Genomic DNA, 16813 nt, shown 5'->3' on the forward strand with positions numbered 1-16813 from the left:
TTTTGTGCTTATCACGTGGCATCCTGGGCCGCAACCAGACTTCACTCTGGTTGCATTCCCATTTCTTCTGCTCATTCAGGACCTTCTCCTACCTGTTTTGGAAAAGCTTCCTCCTCTTCTTTTTTAGTTCCTTAAGTTTGCTCTTCCCTTTTGTTTAGTTAAAAAAAAAAAAAAAAAAAAACTCAAAATCTTTTCCCTATAATAGTTAAATCAGACTAGCCTCTGGAGCATTTCTAACGGAATAATCAAATGACTCATAATAGCGAAATTGCCGCCGTAGATGCTCTTAACAAAGAAAACAAACTCGAAGAATATTTGCTCATGGTGCTCCAATGCCGGCAGTACGTCAAAATAAATTGCTCTTGAAAGAAAAACGTGATGCTACACTAAATTGTGGAAAGAGCTCTTGCGGCCCATAGGGCCCAAAATGCTGAAGAAAATATGCTTAGAAGTAAGGCCTGCATTCGCCACTGATCGATGTTATTGTTAGAACCTGCACGCCTTTTTTTTTTTTTTTTTTTTTTTATTTGGAACTTTTGCAAAAAAGCCTGGCACGTACGTTTCTTAGCACTTTCAGGTGTCGGCTGTTTTTTCTACATCGTTCTCCCTGGGTTCTGAAGAAGGTCCTCCCCATTTCTTTATTCTGTCTTCAGCAATAGAAGCCTGTATTTTCACACCAATTTAGTAAATGCTTAACATGTTCAGTGTCGAGCATAATTTGTGCAATTTTGGATTAGTTTGCCTGCATGCATGTGTATGGTAGTGTTGTTGAAGTACTTTACCTCTTTGTTCCAGTTGGTCCTATAAACGATGATGAAAAGAACACACGTCTGTACGATTGTTCCTATCATCATTCCATACCAAATGCCCTGAAAATTAACAATGATAATATAACTAAATTAGAATTTCATGTATTTGGAAACACCTTACTCATCTTTATCAATGAGGTTTCCACTTGATTGTTACTCATGGTTATGGTGATTTTCTTAGTATAACGCCCATGGAAACTCGAACCCATTCTCTTCCTCACGAAACCACATGGCGTTAGAGAATATAAATAATTAAATTCATATCTTCCTATATGGTTAAGTTTTTAGAAAAAATAGTGATTTAACACACTGGAATAAGCCCATTTTTCCTTCATAAAAAGGAGAACCGGAAAGAGGGAGAGAAAAGGCTTACCTTGACACCCATATCAAGCTTGTAACCCATTATGAGACCCAAAGGGACACCAAAAAGGTAGTAACACGCAATGTTGACATAAGCAACAACAGCTTGCCATCCTGCCCCAATGGCCACCCCTGCAAAAATCGACTCATCCATTAATGGTTAAGATTTGTTTCCTTTGGCATATATATATACAAGAATTCAGCAGAGACGACATTCTTAAAGAGGACAAAAGGTATATGGGTACCAGAGAGAACTGGTTGAACATTGTCAATGATAATGCACAGAACCAGTATTGGCGTGAGCTCCTTGACTAAGTCTTCCACGCTTGTATCATTCGAAAACAGAGACGGGTACACGTTTCGTGAGACAATCAGAATAAGTGCGAGGACAAGTCCGATCAAAAATGAAGTTCCCACTGCCACCACTAGCGCGAATCTTGCTGTCCTTGGATGAGCTGCGCCCAACTCATTTGACACTCTCACACTGCATCCATCCACAGTTTTTTTTGTTGTTGTTTAGATTGGCATTAGCAGAAAACTCTGTTTTTTTTTTTTTTTGCAAGTAAAAGAAGATAGCTTGATAGGAGCCAGGAGGTGTGTTTCTGCCACAAACCTTATGGCGGCATTCATCCCAAGAGCTACCATGATCGTCCAGCCCAATATGTTCATGCTGCAACATCAATATGTATATATGAATACCAAATAATTATCTTTATATCTGTTTAATCAAGCTGTCAGCTAATTGTAATTTCAGAAAACAGAGCAACCCCTTGAGAAAAGGACATTAGGTTGAGGCAGCCCTATCTAATGACCAAAAAATCCCTTGAGCTCAGATTTCTTATTTCTTATTTCTTATTTTTTTTTTAAAAAAATATCGCTGAATTTGACACTATACAAATTATTATGTATTTAATTTATTGCTTCATGGACAGTTTGTACGAACAAAATGATGGTATTTTTTTTGCTTTGGTACGTACAATTGTCTTCAATTCAAGAAAGAGACTTTGAAGACCAATTCCTTCTTATGGTCAGTTTAATCTGTGGACCACGGGCTACTAGGATAGTGACAGCCTTTGAATAGAAGTCCCAAGTATAAGCTGCCAGTCAAATAGTGCAAAACCATCCTTAAGACTGCTAAAACCATCCTTAAGACTGCTAGAAGTTTAAGTTCATATATATATATATATATATATATATATATATTTTTAAAAAAAAAAAGAAGAAAAAGAGTCACTTTAATCATTTTATTTATATTTTAATTTTTTTTAGAATATTTAATTCAAATAAGAGTTAATAATAAAGACAATATAATAGGATAGTGACATCCTTTGAATAGAAGTCCCAAGTATAAGCTGCCAGTCAAATGGTGCAAAACCATCCTTAAGACTGTTAGAAGTTTAAGTTCATATATTTTTTTTAAAAAAAAAAAAAAGAAAAAAAAAAAGTCACTTTAATCATTTTATTTATATTTTAATATTTTTTTAGAATATTTAATTCAAATAAGAGTTTTTTTTTTTATATAAGTAATTCAAATAAGAGTTAATAATGAAGACAAAATAATAGGATAGTGACAGCCTTTGAATAGAAGTCCCAAGTATAAGCTGCCAGTCAAATGGTGCAAAACCATCCTTAAGACTGCTAGAAGTTTAAGTTCATATATTTTTTTTAAAAAAAAAAAAGGAAAAAAAAAAGTCACTTTAATCATTTTATTTATATTTTAATATTATTTTTAGAATATTTAATTCAAATAAGAGTTAACAAATAAAGACAATATAATTCAAACTCATGTCATATTAAATTATAAAAAATGTTGAACATGCCACGTCAATTGAGTGTACCGAAAAAAAAAAGAAAAAAGAAAAAAGAAAAAAGCAAGCATTTCATTCAAGTTTGTGTTAATATATAGAGTAATAGAATAATGCTATTTGTAGGTACATCAATTGAGTGTACACCCAACATATTTTGACACATCCAATGCATGGACCATATCAAGATGCATTGAATATACACCGGTTGATGGACAAATACCATTACTCTAATATATATGGCCACGAGAGCTACCACCTCACTCACCCTAAGCGTAGCACAAGCAGCACAACATGTGATGCTCGCGGTTTCTACGCATAAATGGAGAGAGACTATTCGAATTAGACACCCGGCCATCTCGTACTTGACGTGTTTAGACCATGTTTGTCACTTTTAAATTCGCTTGGAAAAAAATACCAAATGCAGCTACGAGCTGTCGTCCTAATCTAATTATAAAAATTGACCCTAATAAATATAATAAAACTATCTACCTAGACAGATAGGTAGAAAAGAAAGCTATATATATATATATATTTTTTTTTTAAAAAAAAAAAAAAAAAAAAACTCACCATATGGACAAGGCATCTATTGAAACTTCGGCATTCTTTAGATATCCAGCAAAAAGGATCAACGCCATGAAATACCAAACTTCCAAGCTGCAGAAATTAAGCTTTAGTAACTTACAAAAAAAATAAAATAAAAATGTTAAGCGGTAGTAGAATGATTCGATATTAATTGAACTGTGAATCGTACGTTGTTCATTTTTAATTCCTTATTTTGTATGTCTTGAAACTTGAAAGGCAAAATAGCAGAAGACATATGAGTTATATTAGATTTTGACTTTGAGATTATTAATTTAAAAATTACTATTTTCAGAAGGTTTTTATTTTTTTAAAGAGGTTTTAAGGTTTTATTGTGTTTAGGGGCCTTACACGCGCGGCCGCCCCTAGCTTTGAGCCGCTCGTGCTCTGAATGCCGTGAACCTCACTAATTAGTAGGTATTCGGGTAGACAAGTCAATCACAATCCTTTCTAAGCGTTTTTCTTTTTATTTTCTTTTTTCTTTTTTTTTTTCTCAGAGAAAAATGTAAGATATATATATATATAGTTTTTTAAGCGGAAAACCAATAAAAAGAAAGAAATTGTTTGGTAGACCAGAGAAAAATAAAGTATTTAATCCTATATGTTATGCTCAAGATTCGACTTTTCATTTGATTATGATATAATTTTTTTTTTGAGTTGGATTATGATAAAATTAAACAAAGGTATTGTTTCATTTTGTTTGGGTTTGAATTTGTGGGTCACATTAACTTGGTCTTTAACAAGGCTAAATGCATCACGTGGAATTAATGGATTATGTTAAAATAATAGTTAAATAATTACGTTCGTAATGACTTTTTTTATTTATTTTATTATTATTATCTCATATTTTTCAAATGAGTGATAAGGTGGCCTTGAGTATTATTAGAGTAGTGATTAAATAATTAAGCTTCTCATCTCTATAAATTTGAACTTTTCAAACAAATAGAAATTTATAAAACTTACAGTCAACAAAACACTCATCTAGCTCCTTTAAATCACAATAAGACCACCAAAGTTAATAATTTTCAAACAAAAGTAAATTACTAGTTAAAAGTTTTTGAACAATTTTTTGCTTTTTTTTTCTTCTTTTTTTTTTTTTTTTTTCCGTTTAATTCAACTTTTTGCTTATTTTGTGGCACTTTAGAAAGGTAAACTTTATATTGGGTGAATGGAGCGATGGTGCATGTTGTCTGACGATCAAGTCTTATCTTGATACCTTATTAGATGGTGAACTATATAAATAATTTTAAGGAGCTTTAATTATAATATTTAAGAGTAATATTAAAAATTAAATTTTTATATCATAACTATTTTACAATATTGGTGTGGGAGTTCCGATCAATATTGCATTACTCAATATTTAATAGCCTTACATGACTAATATGTATTAGAACTGTTTCCGATTAAAGTGAAATATAAAATAATCATTTCAATATTAATATTTTTTTTTATTATATTTAACTGTGTACATAATACTACGTAATTAATATATTATCACCTCATTTAAAACATCATCTACAGTTAGATTTTAAAAAAATTGACCACATGGCTGCAGTTCCTTTTACTTAAAATAGAGGATAGCTGTCGGACACGTATACTGTCAAATTTTATTTTATTTTTGGGATAATTGTACCGTTGGTCCCTGTGGTATACCATAATTATTTTTCACTCCCTATGGTTTAAAAAATTCATGGGAGGTCATCGTGATATGCAATAATTACAAATCGATCCCTGGCGTCAAATTCTGTTAAATTTTTTAACAGATTCCGTCAAATGCCACGTCAGCGACACGTGTCGCCAATAAGATGGCGACACGTGTCCAACGTAATAAAAAAATAAATTTTTTTTTTTAAAAAATAAAAATACTTATTTTTTTTAAAAAAAATTCATAAAAAAAAAACTGAAGGGGCCGGCCACCCCTTTGGGGGTGGCCTGGCCGCCCCCAGCCACTGGGGGTGGCCGCGCGCCTCCCCCAGTGGCTGCAGGGGAGGCGCGCGGCCACCCCCAGACAACTCTAGGGTGGCGCGCGGCCACCCCGAGTGGCCTGGGGTGGCCCGATGGCCACCCCTGGATCTTCTAGGGGTGGTCTTTCAGGCCACCCCCAGGCCACTGGGGTGGCTCCGCGCCACCCCCGGCCACTGGGGGTGGCCACGCGCCACCCCCTGCGGCCACTGGGGGTGGCCGGCCCCTTCAGTTTTTTTTTTTTTTGTATTTTTTTTCTTGATTTTTTTTTTTTTTTTTTATTTTTTAAAAAATAAGTATTTTTATTTTTTTAAAAAAATTTATATTTTTTTATTACGGTGGACACATGTCGCCATCTTATTGGCGACACGTGTCGCTGACGTCAGTGGCGGACCCAGGATTGTAAAAATGGAGGGGCCAAATTGGAAAAAGAAAAAAATTGAGAGGGCAAAACTAAAAAAATTAAAAAATCAGGGGGTAAAATTTTAAATTTTTTTTTTTGTGAAAAAAAAAGTAGGGGAAAATTTTGGGGCTTGGGGGGGGGCCAGGCCCCCCCTAGCCCCAATGTAGGACCGCCTCTGGCTGACGTGGCATTTGACGGAATCTGTTAAAAAATTTAACAGAATTTGTCGCCAGAGATCAATTTGTAATTATTGCATATCACGAGGACCTCCCATGAACTTTTTAAACCATAGGGAGTGAAAAATAATTATGGTATACCACAGGGACCAACGGTACAATTATCCCTTATTTTTTTAAAAAAAAACCATAATATTTATTTTTAAATTGATATAATTTTTAAAATTAATAAATCATTGATAAATTTTGATTCAAATTAAATTTTAAAGTCCCATCAAATTTTTAAGTCCAAGGTGCTGACGGACACCCTGATCCGGAATCAGAGCCAAGCGGAAAGAAAGAAACCATAGAGGATGTAAGGGTCTCACCAGAGCATCACTGCGGAGGCGAGAGACAATCTAACGAATCCCCAGAGATTCTGAAACGCCTTCCACGAGAAGCCAGACCAAGCGCGACCGCAAGTCCCACTGAAGATATACACCAGCTGTGCCAACACTATGATCCACCACGATGAGTTGAGCACCACCGCCGCACCCACCAGACCCCACCCAAGCTTCAACATTAACAGCCAGCTGAAGAGAGTATGCAGAACCAGAACCACCGCCGCAATCACAGCCATCACCATGATCTTGCTCTGGGCCTGGAGGAACTTGGCGATGGGGAAGTTCAGGGCGTAAGCGAAAAGCTGCGGAATCATCCAAATGGCGAAGACTCCCGCAGCTTCCGATATGGCATCGGTCTGCCCGATGAGTTTCAAGAGTGGCCCGGCGAAGATGTATAACGGGCTTAGAATCACAGCCGTGGCCAGCAGGATCACCCATGACCTTTGCATGTAGATTCCAAGCATGTCCTGCTGTCCGGCTCCGTACGCTTGCCCGCACAGCGTCTCCAACGCGCTCCCCATTCCAAGCTGATCGATTCAATATGTATATTCTTGTAAGTGTAATTAGTGGTACCCAAAATTCTTAACGGATGGAAAATATTAATAAATAATTCTATCAATTATAGCACAAATATGTACCAATAACCCGAAGGAAAAGCCGGCGATGACAGAGTTTTCGATGGAGACGGCGGAGAGGTCGAGCGTACCAACGTGGCCCGCGAAGACTTGGGTGATGGCGCCGAGGGAGTATTGGCATATGGAGGTGAAGATGGCCGGGCCGGCGAGGTACCAGAGCTTCTTTGATTCAATGAGGAACTCTCTGAAGAAATCACGAGGCCCATTGATAGGAGGGATGTCAACGGCACCGGTGAAGAAGGTGGCAGCAGAGGAACTGTTTGTTGCTACAGGGGCCGACTGTAGCTGGTCTTGGTCTTGGCTTTGGTCCCCACTGGAGGAGAGAAGTGGCTGCTTACCGTTCTCCATGAGAGCGAGAGAGAGTCAGAGAGAGAGAGACGAGAGAGAAAGATTGGCCTTATGTTTCAGCAGGCGGCCTTGTGATAAGAGCCAACTTTCTCCTGTACTTATTAAACTTGCAATCGACCTACGAATTACGATAGGAGACTACTTTCTTGTACTCAATCATAAACACCAATGAAGACAAATCTAATATTAAATGCTGACCATATCATGAATAATGAGAAGAACATCTCACATAATAGTGAAGTTAATATGTGTGATAATGTTTGTTTGTTTGTTTTTTTTTTTTTTTAAAAAAAAAACATTTTTTTTTTAATTTTGTTTTGAAAAGGTATTTTGATATGATAATAAAGTGATCGAGAAATTTGTTATTATTTTTTTTGAACTTTCGTTTTAAAAATATTAATTTTGTGCTTGGAATTACTTGTTAATAATTTTGAAAAAAAAATATTTTTAGTTTTTAAAAAATACGTTGGATTATTGTGGTGTATATCATCTCTAAAGTTAATTAGGTCGATCGATCCCTAGCTATCATGGCCACCGTTATCATATTGCAGACTTCTTGTTGTATACCTTTTGGGCTTAATTAATCCTTTTTGCATATCTCAAATGATTCCATTAATTGTTTTGAAGAGAGAGAACCTCAGGAAGGGAAAAAAAAAAAAAAAAAAAAATCATGGTAGACTTCTCTCCTCCTGGGTGAGTGGATCTTGTCTTCATACTCGTCCGCGCGGGTCGTCCCTTCAATTCCCTCTTCTTTTAATTATATACCATATGTCAACCTCCTATAAAGTGGACTTCTTTTAATTAAATTGGACCAACCTACCTTTGATATAGCCTTAAGTCAGGTCCATTGCCAACGAGAGTCGTTAGCCGGTCAGGCAAAAAACCATATTGAGCCGGCCAAGCTCAATGATACCAAGCCCGGCCAAACCTAAATTAGTTAGGGTTAATGTTAGGCCAACTATATGAGGGGGGGAGTTGGCGCAAGAAAACACCAATGAATTACTGAAATTTTGTCACAATCGTAGATTTGATGAAAACGTGACCCGAGAGAGCGGGGCTCACAAAATCATATTATGTTGAGCCCCAAATCTAGGCAAACTATGCGCAGGAAATTAAACACTCTATGTAAGAAAAGAGGGAGAAATCGATGAGACGTACTTTTGTTCTGTTATAACCAAACACTATCGTTTTTCTAGCTTACTTCCTCTTTTTGAGCCATTTTCTAACTTAAAAATTGAGGTGGCCCCTCAATGGACTAGTAGCAGGGCACTTAAATTATTCTTTTTTGTCCTTCTTGTGGGCATCGTCAATCTAGAACTCGGAGCACGATCAACTAACATCTTCAAATATTGTCATATTATTTTTTTTTAAAAAAAAAAAGATTAAATAAAGTAACATCATTACATCATATACAACCTTAAATATAACAAAATTTAAATTACAAAATGAATATTCTCAATTTTTTGTCAATTTTATTTAAGAAAGAGTGGAACATATTCCTTTCAGTGCTAACACAATTAGCATCAACTATCGAGCATAAGAGCAGCATCACTATTTCAACTCAAATCGTTTGCCTATTTGCAGAAAGTGGGAGGACAAAAGTTGCAAAAAGCGGGATGACTCCAACATTTTGCCGTCACATCAAAGTAGTAGCTAAGCTGTTGAACGAATCTGTAGTGTACTGAGGTTTCCAGCGTGATGACCTACTAATTAGAAACATATCCACCATCCAACGTGGTGACGCAAATCTACTAGTCAACCCATCTGTATATTCAGTTGTACTTTGCAAGATCTGAGAATGGTAGTTATCAATTATTTGTAAATTTGAGTCACCAACAAACGTGAGAGAGAGAGAGAGAGAGCCGGACAGCCACAACTAGAGAAAACAGTCGTGTCCAAGGCTCTCTCGGTTCTGGTGCCGACAAGCTGATTCAGTTGGACGCAGATGTCGTTCTTGGATTTTTCTGGGGGCATTTTATATAATTAAATTAAATAGGTTGACTGAATCATGTGTATTCGCTCCCGCACCGCGAGAAGAGTAGCTAGATAAAAAAATCAACTACCGCAACTTCTCTTTTCGGTAAACTAACCATGGTTGCCATTCTAAAGATGGGAAACCTCCTAAATGGTTAACTAAAGCCTAAAAAGACAATTCAATTTTTTCAACTTTTAAGAGGAAAACAATCAACTAACTAATATGGAACCTAAGTTACCTAACCTCTAAAGAAGACAATTCAAACTCTAAATTCTCTAAAGAAGGCAATGTCTTGAAATTGAGGGAAAAATCTTTTTTTTTTTTTTTTTTTTTTTTTTTAATTTCATTGCTTAAACTCCAAACAATTTTTAACATGATCTATGAGAATCCAACGTTAAGGGTAATTACTTTTCTCACCATCAACTACTAGTCATTGTCAACATGCTTCCATGAACTGACACATCGATCAAAAGAGAGTATCCAACTACCAACTTTACATACTTTGCCCCTTTCGTCAGTTTAATTCGTGAAAAGACTTAAATACCCTAACTCAAATTCAAAAATAACATAAATGCCCTCAACTTTTTAAAATATATTAATTTTAATTTTTTTTATTAATTATTGTTGGAGGGCATTTTGGTCTTTAAACCAAAATTAACGCCAAAAAATGACATATTCCGTCCAAGTTAACAGGATTCCCTTACGGAGGGGGGCAAAGTATGTAAAATTGGTAGTTTGATGCTCTCTTTTGGTCGATGTGTCAGTTCATGGGGGCATGTTGACAATGACTGGTAGTTGATGGGGGAAAAATATAATTACCCCCAACATTAAATTATCGAATTATGATTGAGGGGTCTGATCTGTTTAATTAAATGGGTCAAGTTATAATTTAGCTTTATAATCTTATACTCATATTTCGACACAATCCAAACTTAACACACAAATACAAAGTGTCATCCTTACTCGCACCACAATGAAAAAAAAAAAAAGGGGGCGCCTGGTTATTTATTCTTATATTTTGCGTTTAGTTCCTTCGGTATTATTTGGAGATTAAGCACTTGGACCCAGCCTTGAATCTTGGTTAAGTTGGTCAAACATTAAACCCAGCCGATAGCTTTGATGGGCTCAAACCCAAAATAGCAACACCGACCAATGTGTTAAAAAGTTTAGACCAAGCCCGCCCAGAGCTTGGGTTCGCCATGTTGACCAGTGTATGTAAAATGGATTTCTTCCAAGTTTTTTATTCGGTAAATAAAATTGATTTAGAAATGAAAAATACTACATTTACTTAAACTTTTATAAATAAAGTCTTACTAACTGATGTGAAGTTTATTTATTGATACTCGTAGCATTTATTTTTATTAATTATTTTGATTAATCTTCAATAAATAAGCTTCACATCAGTTAGTAAAATTTCATTTATAAAAATTTTAGTACACGTGGCATTTCTCTTTAGAAATTGGTGGACAAAGAAAAAGAAGGAGATAATGAGATATTGGATTTTTATTTAATTGTTTTATTTATTCTTTATAAATGATATTTGTCCGTTATAACTTGTAACCGATATTTCATCCTTTTTTTTTTTTTCATTGTTCACGAGCTCTCTTCTGTCATAGTAATACCATATAAAGGGGCAGAACTAGCTTATGCTTAAAAAATTCCCCAAAAAATATATATTTTATGAGGTATATCCTCAAAAATTAATTTTCTCCTTCTCCCCAATTATTATTTTTTTTTAGAAAAAAACTACACTAAAATTATTGGTTTGCTATTGCCTATATATCACATTTTTGTCTCATAATTATCTCACAACGGTAACATAAGATAGTTTTGAGATAAAAATGTATAATTTCTAACATTACTTGTTGTCCAAATATCTACCTAAATAAATAGATAAATATTTGTACGTTTTACTCGCAAGTGCATAAGATCAGAAAGATAGTATAGTAGGCAAATACGAGATTATTCCCACAAGGATTAGTAAATTATGCTTAAAAGATTTCCTAAATAATTAAGATGAGTGCAAAGAAATAAAATTATTAATAAAATCTAATAAAAGAAGAGATAAAAATATTGAAGAAATATAATAGGAGATAAAGTAGGGCTTCGATATCCACCGCTAATCATACCCAATTAAGATTCACAATGCCAATGCTACCATCATAACTGAATACTTAATGCTTACCAACCACAATGGAATGATATATTCTCCTAAAGCTGTTGATTTTCCTGAACAACGAGCTATGCATGGTATATACTCTAGCTCTTTTCTGCTTTGAAGGATTTAACATGGCATCTACTAAGTTGTTTTTCAAGAAAGCATAAATCTATGGAAACCGGCAAACACGCTCAGATTTGAACATGGTATCTATTTCAATTGTCTTTATATTGATTAATCCAAGGACCTGTGATGGGGTTCTTTTGTTATTTTGTTATGCCTAAGACTCGGTCATCTATATTGACACAAATAACAAATTCATACCACATGCATATGATGATCAAGCATAAACATGAGAGAAATTCAAGAAAATAAGAAATAATCAAGTTAAGCATCAATATATGAATTGTAACAAAGGCGCCAATTGAAAACCTTAACGAGACATAATTAAGGCTTCAATCGAGTCATAACTAAAGTATTAGTTACAACTAATATAAACTAAAATTTTATGCATATAGAAAATAAAAACTAAAAAGAATCTCCTTTTTGATGTAGTATTTGATTATTCCTTGCAGCCTGTGTGTATTTTTCTTTAAAGGTTAAAGGCCTATTTATAGGCATTAGAGAAGCTCTACAAATCCTAGAACAGTTATAAATAGGTCTTATAGCCAAAATAGAATAAGTACAAGTCTTTTCATTTTCTGAAATTTCCATCAAAGTAGGAAAATGATTCTAAAATTCGTTCAGATTTGTTGTCTTTTATTGCGAGGCGATTTTGGCATGGTAAACATCCGAATTAGAAAAAAACATATTTCTGACATATTTGTTTAATTTTTTATTAGTTTTCCAACACCATAAATTTTGTTGAAATCCGATACTTAAACCGAAAGTTATGATTAAATTACTGAGACGTGTTCATTCTGGATTATTTAAAAAAATAACAATTTTTTACCGACTTCTCTTTCTTTAAATTCAAATTTGTTTTGGAGTTTAATCTTGAAATTTGATGAATTTTCTTACAAAACCTATAAAATACAAAAAAACACAAAAACAACACAAAACTTCGAACTATAACAAAACTAAGAGCTTAACATATATAAATTAAGGGGCTTAAATATGTAACATTCAGCACTTATCATTACTCGTTCTATAACTTCATTACTTTCACTTTTTGTTTTTGCTCAGAAATATCACATTTCCATTTTAAGACTTAGTTTGAAATAATATTTTGGAGAAATTACACCTATTCCCCCCAATTATTACTCAAATTACGCTATTTTCTCCAAATTTTAAAATGTTACGATTGACTCTGAAAATCATTTACTTATGAAGCCCTTTCACTTAACCATCTCCGTTGGAGTTTTTTGTTAGATATGACGGAAAATAGGTCACTTGCGATACACATGATGTAAAATGTCCATCATATCCCTATCATTTGTGTGGAAATAAAATTAGATCTTTAGATTAACCAAAAAAAAAAAAAAATTGGTAATTGAGACCTACGGCTAGATCATGGGTTTCTGGCCATGTAGCCGTGGAGATCCACGTTAGGCCATGGGTCCACACCCATGATGATTTTTTTGTTTTTTTGCTTTATTTTTTTATTTTTTATTTTTTATTTTTTATGTCCGTACGTATTCTCATTCAACTGAAAAGGAGACAAACATTAAAGTAGATGGGTGGGTTCCCCAACAACAACCCAAATCTAAAAAAAGTAATACTAACGTGAAGAGTAACATATTAACCAAGAGGAAATCATGAGATATTATTGTCATTTTGAGCCACGTATGTCACATGTGACCCATTTTACGTTGAATTTACCATAAAAGCCTGATGGAGGCTAAGTGACGGAATTGGGTAGTTTGAGAAGTAAATTATAACTTTTTTAAGAGGATAAGTGTAATTTTTTGGGTTACTTAAAACCATTAAAAAAATATTTTTTTTAATAGTAATGCTATAAATTACATTTTTATTTTACAACTGTCACACAATGTTGATGTGTCAGTCTCAACCAACCTTTGAATCAATCTTGATTAAAAATAAAAATTTAAAAAATTTATTAGGATTCACAAAGTAAGACCCTCTCTTCTCGATAAGAGTTATTTTAGCTGCTCAAAAAACTTTATATTATATTTTAATTACTCAGTTTTCAATACAAACTCTAGTACGACTATCTATTTTACTATTTATTTTATTTAAATATTATTTTTTTCACCTTTCATGTTTCTCTCTCAATTTCTTTATATATTATTATATTAGTCCAAATTGCTATTATAACACTCCATAAAAATTTAGAGCATTTTTTTTTTTTAATAAATAGAACCCAAAGAATTTTTTTTTTGTATAATAGATTAAAAGAGATTAAGTTTAAATTGAATTCTTTTATAAAGATTTTTGGGATAAATATGAATAAAATTATAAAAGAGAGTTAAAAAAAAAAAGGGGATTTTAGAATTTCAGTAGGCCTCAACTTGTTATGCACGTTTGCTGAAAATGATGGCCTTGTTCCTTCACACGTGGCATGCAATCCAACCTACCAGTGATGTTTAAATATATATAGTTATATAAAAAAAAAAAAAAAAAAAAAAAAAAAAAAAAAAAAAAAAAAAGCCACTAGAATAAGGGAAATCTTCTTCTCCACGCGGTAGAATGAGAACGTGTCCCCCTCCACATTTTCCCCTCCGCTACTCCTCCACGTTGCAGCTAGTCTTCTCTTCCATCGCCACTTCTCAAGTTTGCCCTGCAACGCGTGGAAGCCATGCCCAAAGCTTCAGAGAAATACAGCCTTGCCCAACTCTGCCTTCTCCTTCCTATTTAAACCCAAACGAAACCTCCTTCTCCACACATCTTCTTCAGAAGCAAGCAGACGTAAGAAATCAAAGAACCCACCAGGTATCTCGTCTTCTCTGTTTCCTTTAAGAGTTTAATTGCTTTGCTTAAGTGATTGTATTCGGGTGATTCTGGGTTTTGTGATCTTGGATTTGTGGAAAATTTCCTGGAGTAAACCGAATGGGTAGTGGAATTTCTGGAAGATTTCTATTTGAGAAACCGTATGGATGGGTGATTCTCTGTAAATGGGCATTGTAAAATCTTTGAGTTTTGTTTTCGGTAGACCTAATGGGCATTAGTTTTGGGAAATTGTTGGGTTTGTAGATGTTGAAAATTCTGGGTAAATCACCGATATAGGAAGAACAGTTGTGTTTGTAATTTTTGGAGTTAGTTTGGTAATTTCTCTAGTGATTAGCCGAATGGTGTTGTTGATTTTCTGATGAATCTATGGGTATAAATTCAGTTCTCCCTTCTGATTTTTGGGGTTGTTTTAGCTCTTTGGATTTCATTTCTTGGAGCTTAGTTCTTGAGGGTTTTTAGTTGTTATAAACGAAGTAATCTGATGATTTTGATGACTTCTCTTAATGAAGGGGAGATGCTATGGGAAAGTGTTATTTCTTTGTTGGTACAGAGAGTCATGGTTTGTGGGTATTTTAGAGAACTTGGTAATATTTTTGATATCCATTAGAGAACTTTATTACCCATAGGATATAAAATTATAAATATCAATTTTTAAACATACCCATTAGATCTCCAAAGGGATGATGTGTAGCATTATTCTTACATTAAACCTCTTATCTTGTAAAAAAAATAAATAGTATACATTAGTTTCTTGACGGCCTAAAAGAAATTGAAATACATTTGCTACTGTTGCTAATTATATGACCCTTTTTGATATTTCTGTTGCTTAAGTTGTCTGAGAATGTCTTTAGGGAATTTAGTTAGTGTATTGTTCTGGATTTTTATTTTGTGATACCCACTCGATATATGGCTCTTTTACACATTAATTGGCTTGGGTTGTACTAATTTTCAGATGTTAAAGATCTGTTCTCAACTCACAGAACAAAATTGTGACTATATTGGAATAGAAATTTCTTAAAATTGATTATCTTTTAAATACCTTCTAAAATATTCTTGTGATCTAATCTAGGGAGAAGTTAGCTAAAATACTGCTAAGAAAATACCAGTTAAAGGAAACACTCTCTCAAAACCCCAGCGAAGTTTTAATAGCACTTTTTTAAAAAGAAAAAGTCGGGAATTTTCTAAACTCTTTCAACTCTTTTAATATTACTTGTCTTTTTTTATATTACCATTATAATAATGCTCGTCATATGATGTGATTGAAATCTCATGTGGTTATACTTGGTTTATATTTGATACATGTGCACCATATGAATAAAGTTTGTGAAATCATAGTCCCCAAAGTATGTGCACCACATACGAATAAAGTTGATGATATCATAGCATATGTGTTACACGTGCACCATATGAGCAAAGGTTGATGATATCATAGTATATGTTACATGTGCACACAGTTTTACCCATGCGGTACCATGTCATAGACAACCCGGATCATATATGTGTTATGTGGGTAGCATGTCAACCACATGGAAGGACGAAAGTGTGGGCTATCGGCCAGGTGACCTTCACCTAGGAAAGTTCCCAACCTGGTACAGCTCTCTCCTGTGACGACAAGATGAGCCCATAGTCGTCCATTGGGAGGAGCCAAACGTGCGCCGCTCATGGTTAAAAGTGGAATTGGTCCAAGGGAGGTTAAAACTTACACGCTATATAAATAATACATGCATTTGATCTAATTATATTTTATTTTACTGTTTATTTATTTGTAGAAGTATTTGAACTCTATTTAGAATTCCTGAAAAGAAAATTACACTTTTATTATTGTGTTTTATTTACTGAGTTGTCAAACTCACCATTTTTTCCCCCAATATTTCAGATGACACTGTAGACCAGAGTCTTTTCTCTATGGATGGCATAGATCCTACCCCTAAGAGCAATAGATCTATAAAGACCGGCCTGACTTTTGTATTGTGCATATTTTTTTTGAAATTCCTGGAATTATGATGTAATAACTAAAGAAGTACTATATATATATATTTATATAATGAAATATAGCCATGTGCTATTTTTGGAAAATGTGTGCATGCTTTAAATTATATGGATGTTTTATAGCTCAAGTTCGTGTTCTCCTTATATCCCTAAACGGGGGTGTGACAGCTATAATATAAAAGTCTACTCTAACAAATTAGATGAGAAGCTTTTATTTTAAAAGCTTTGCTGGAAGTACTGTAAATTACATAATAACAGCTAAATATAATTATTATTACTAATTTAAAAGCTCTGCCGAAGATGCACTAACATTATAAA

General features: G+C 34.1%; 1 protein-coding gene and 1 long non-coding RNA gene across 3 annotated transcripts; one reads left to right on the top strand and one right to left on the bottom strand.

Annotated features, from left to right (window-relative positions):
• Nucleotides 1–260: 260 nt before the first annotated feature.
• On the bottom strand, nucleotides 261–7583 carry LOC133866101 (protein DETOXIFICATION 29). Its single transcript, XM_062302659.1, has 8 exons — nucleotides 7119–7583; nucleotides 6466–7007; nucleotides 3545–3631; nucleotides 1783–1839; nucleotides 1415–1653; nucleotides 1183–1301; nucleotides 783–869; nucleotides 261–663 (listed from the first exon to the last, which is right to left on the bottom strand). The coding sequence occupies exons 1-8, from the start codon at nucleotides 7461–7463 to the stop codon at nucleotides 574–576; spliced, it is 1566 nt and encodes a 521-aa protein (XP_062158643.1). The 5' UTR covers nucleotides 7464–7583; the 3' UTR covers nucleotides 261–573.
• Nucleotides 7584–14215: 6632 nt separating this feature from the next.
• On the top strand, nucleotides 14216–16582 carry LOC133858533 (uncharacterized). 2 transcript variants are annotated; one of them, XR_009898525.1, is made up of 2 exons: nucleotides 14216–14488; nucleotides 16383–16582. It is a non-coding gene; the product is annotated as an uncharacterized LOC133858533 (long non-coding RNA). The 2 variants fall into 2 exon arrangements; XR_009898524.1 differs by lacking the exon at nucleotides 16383–16582 and adding an exon at nucleotides 16021–16324.
• The last annotated feature ends 231 nt before the right edge of the window (nucleotides 16583–16813 follow it).

Source organism: Alnus glutinosa, chromosome 1 (assembly GCF_958979055.1).
Source record: "Alnus glutinosa chromosome 1, dhAlnGlut1.1, whole genome shotgun sequence".
Classification (NCBI taxonomy): domain Eukaryota; kingdom Viridiplantae; phylum Streptophyta; class Magnoliopsida; order Fagales; family Betulaceae; genus Alnus; species Alnus glutinosa.

Bases quoted from the DNA above. Each gene is read 5' to 3' on its own strand.
- LOC133866101 (XM_062302659.1), bottom strand. From the start codon at position 7,463: ATGGAGAACGGTAAGCAGCCACTTCTCTCCTCCAGTGGGGACCAAAGC. The intron at 3,632-6,465 runs GTGAGACCCTTA...TAATTTCTGCAG, and splicing joins GCCTCCGCAGTGATGCTCTG to CTTGGAAGTTTGGTATTTCA. The intron at 1,840-3,544 runs GTGAGTTTTTTT...TTGATGTTGCAG, and splicing joins ATAGATGCCTTGTCCATATG to CATGAACATATTGGGCTGGA.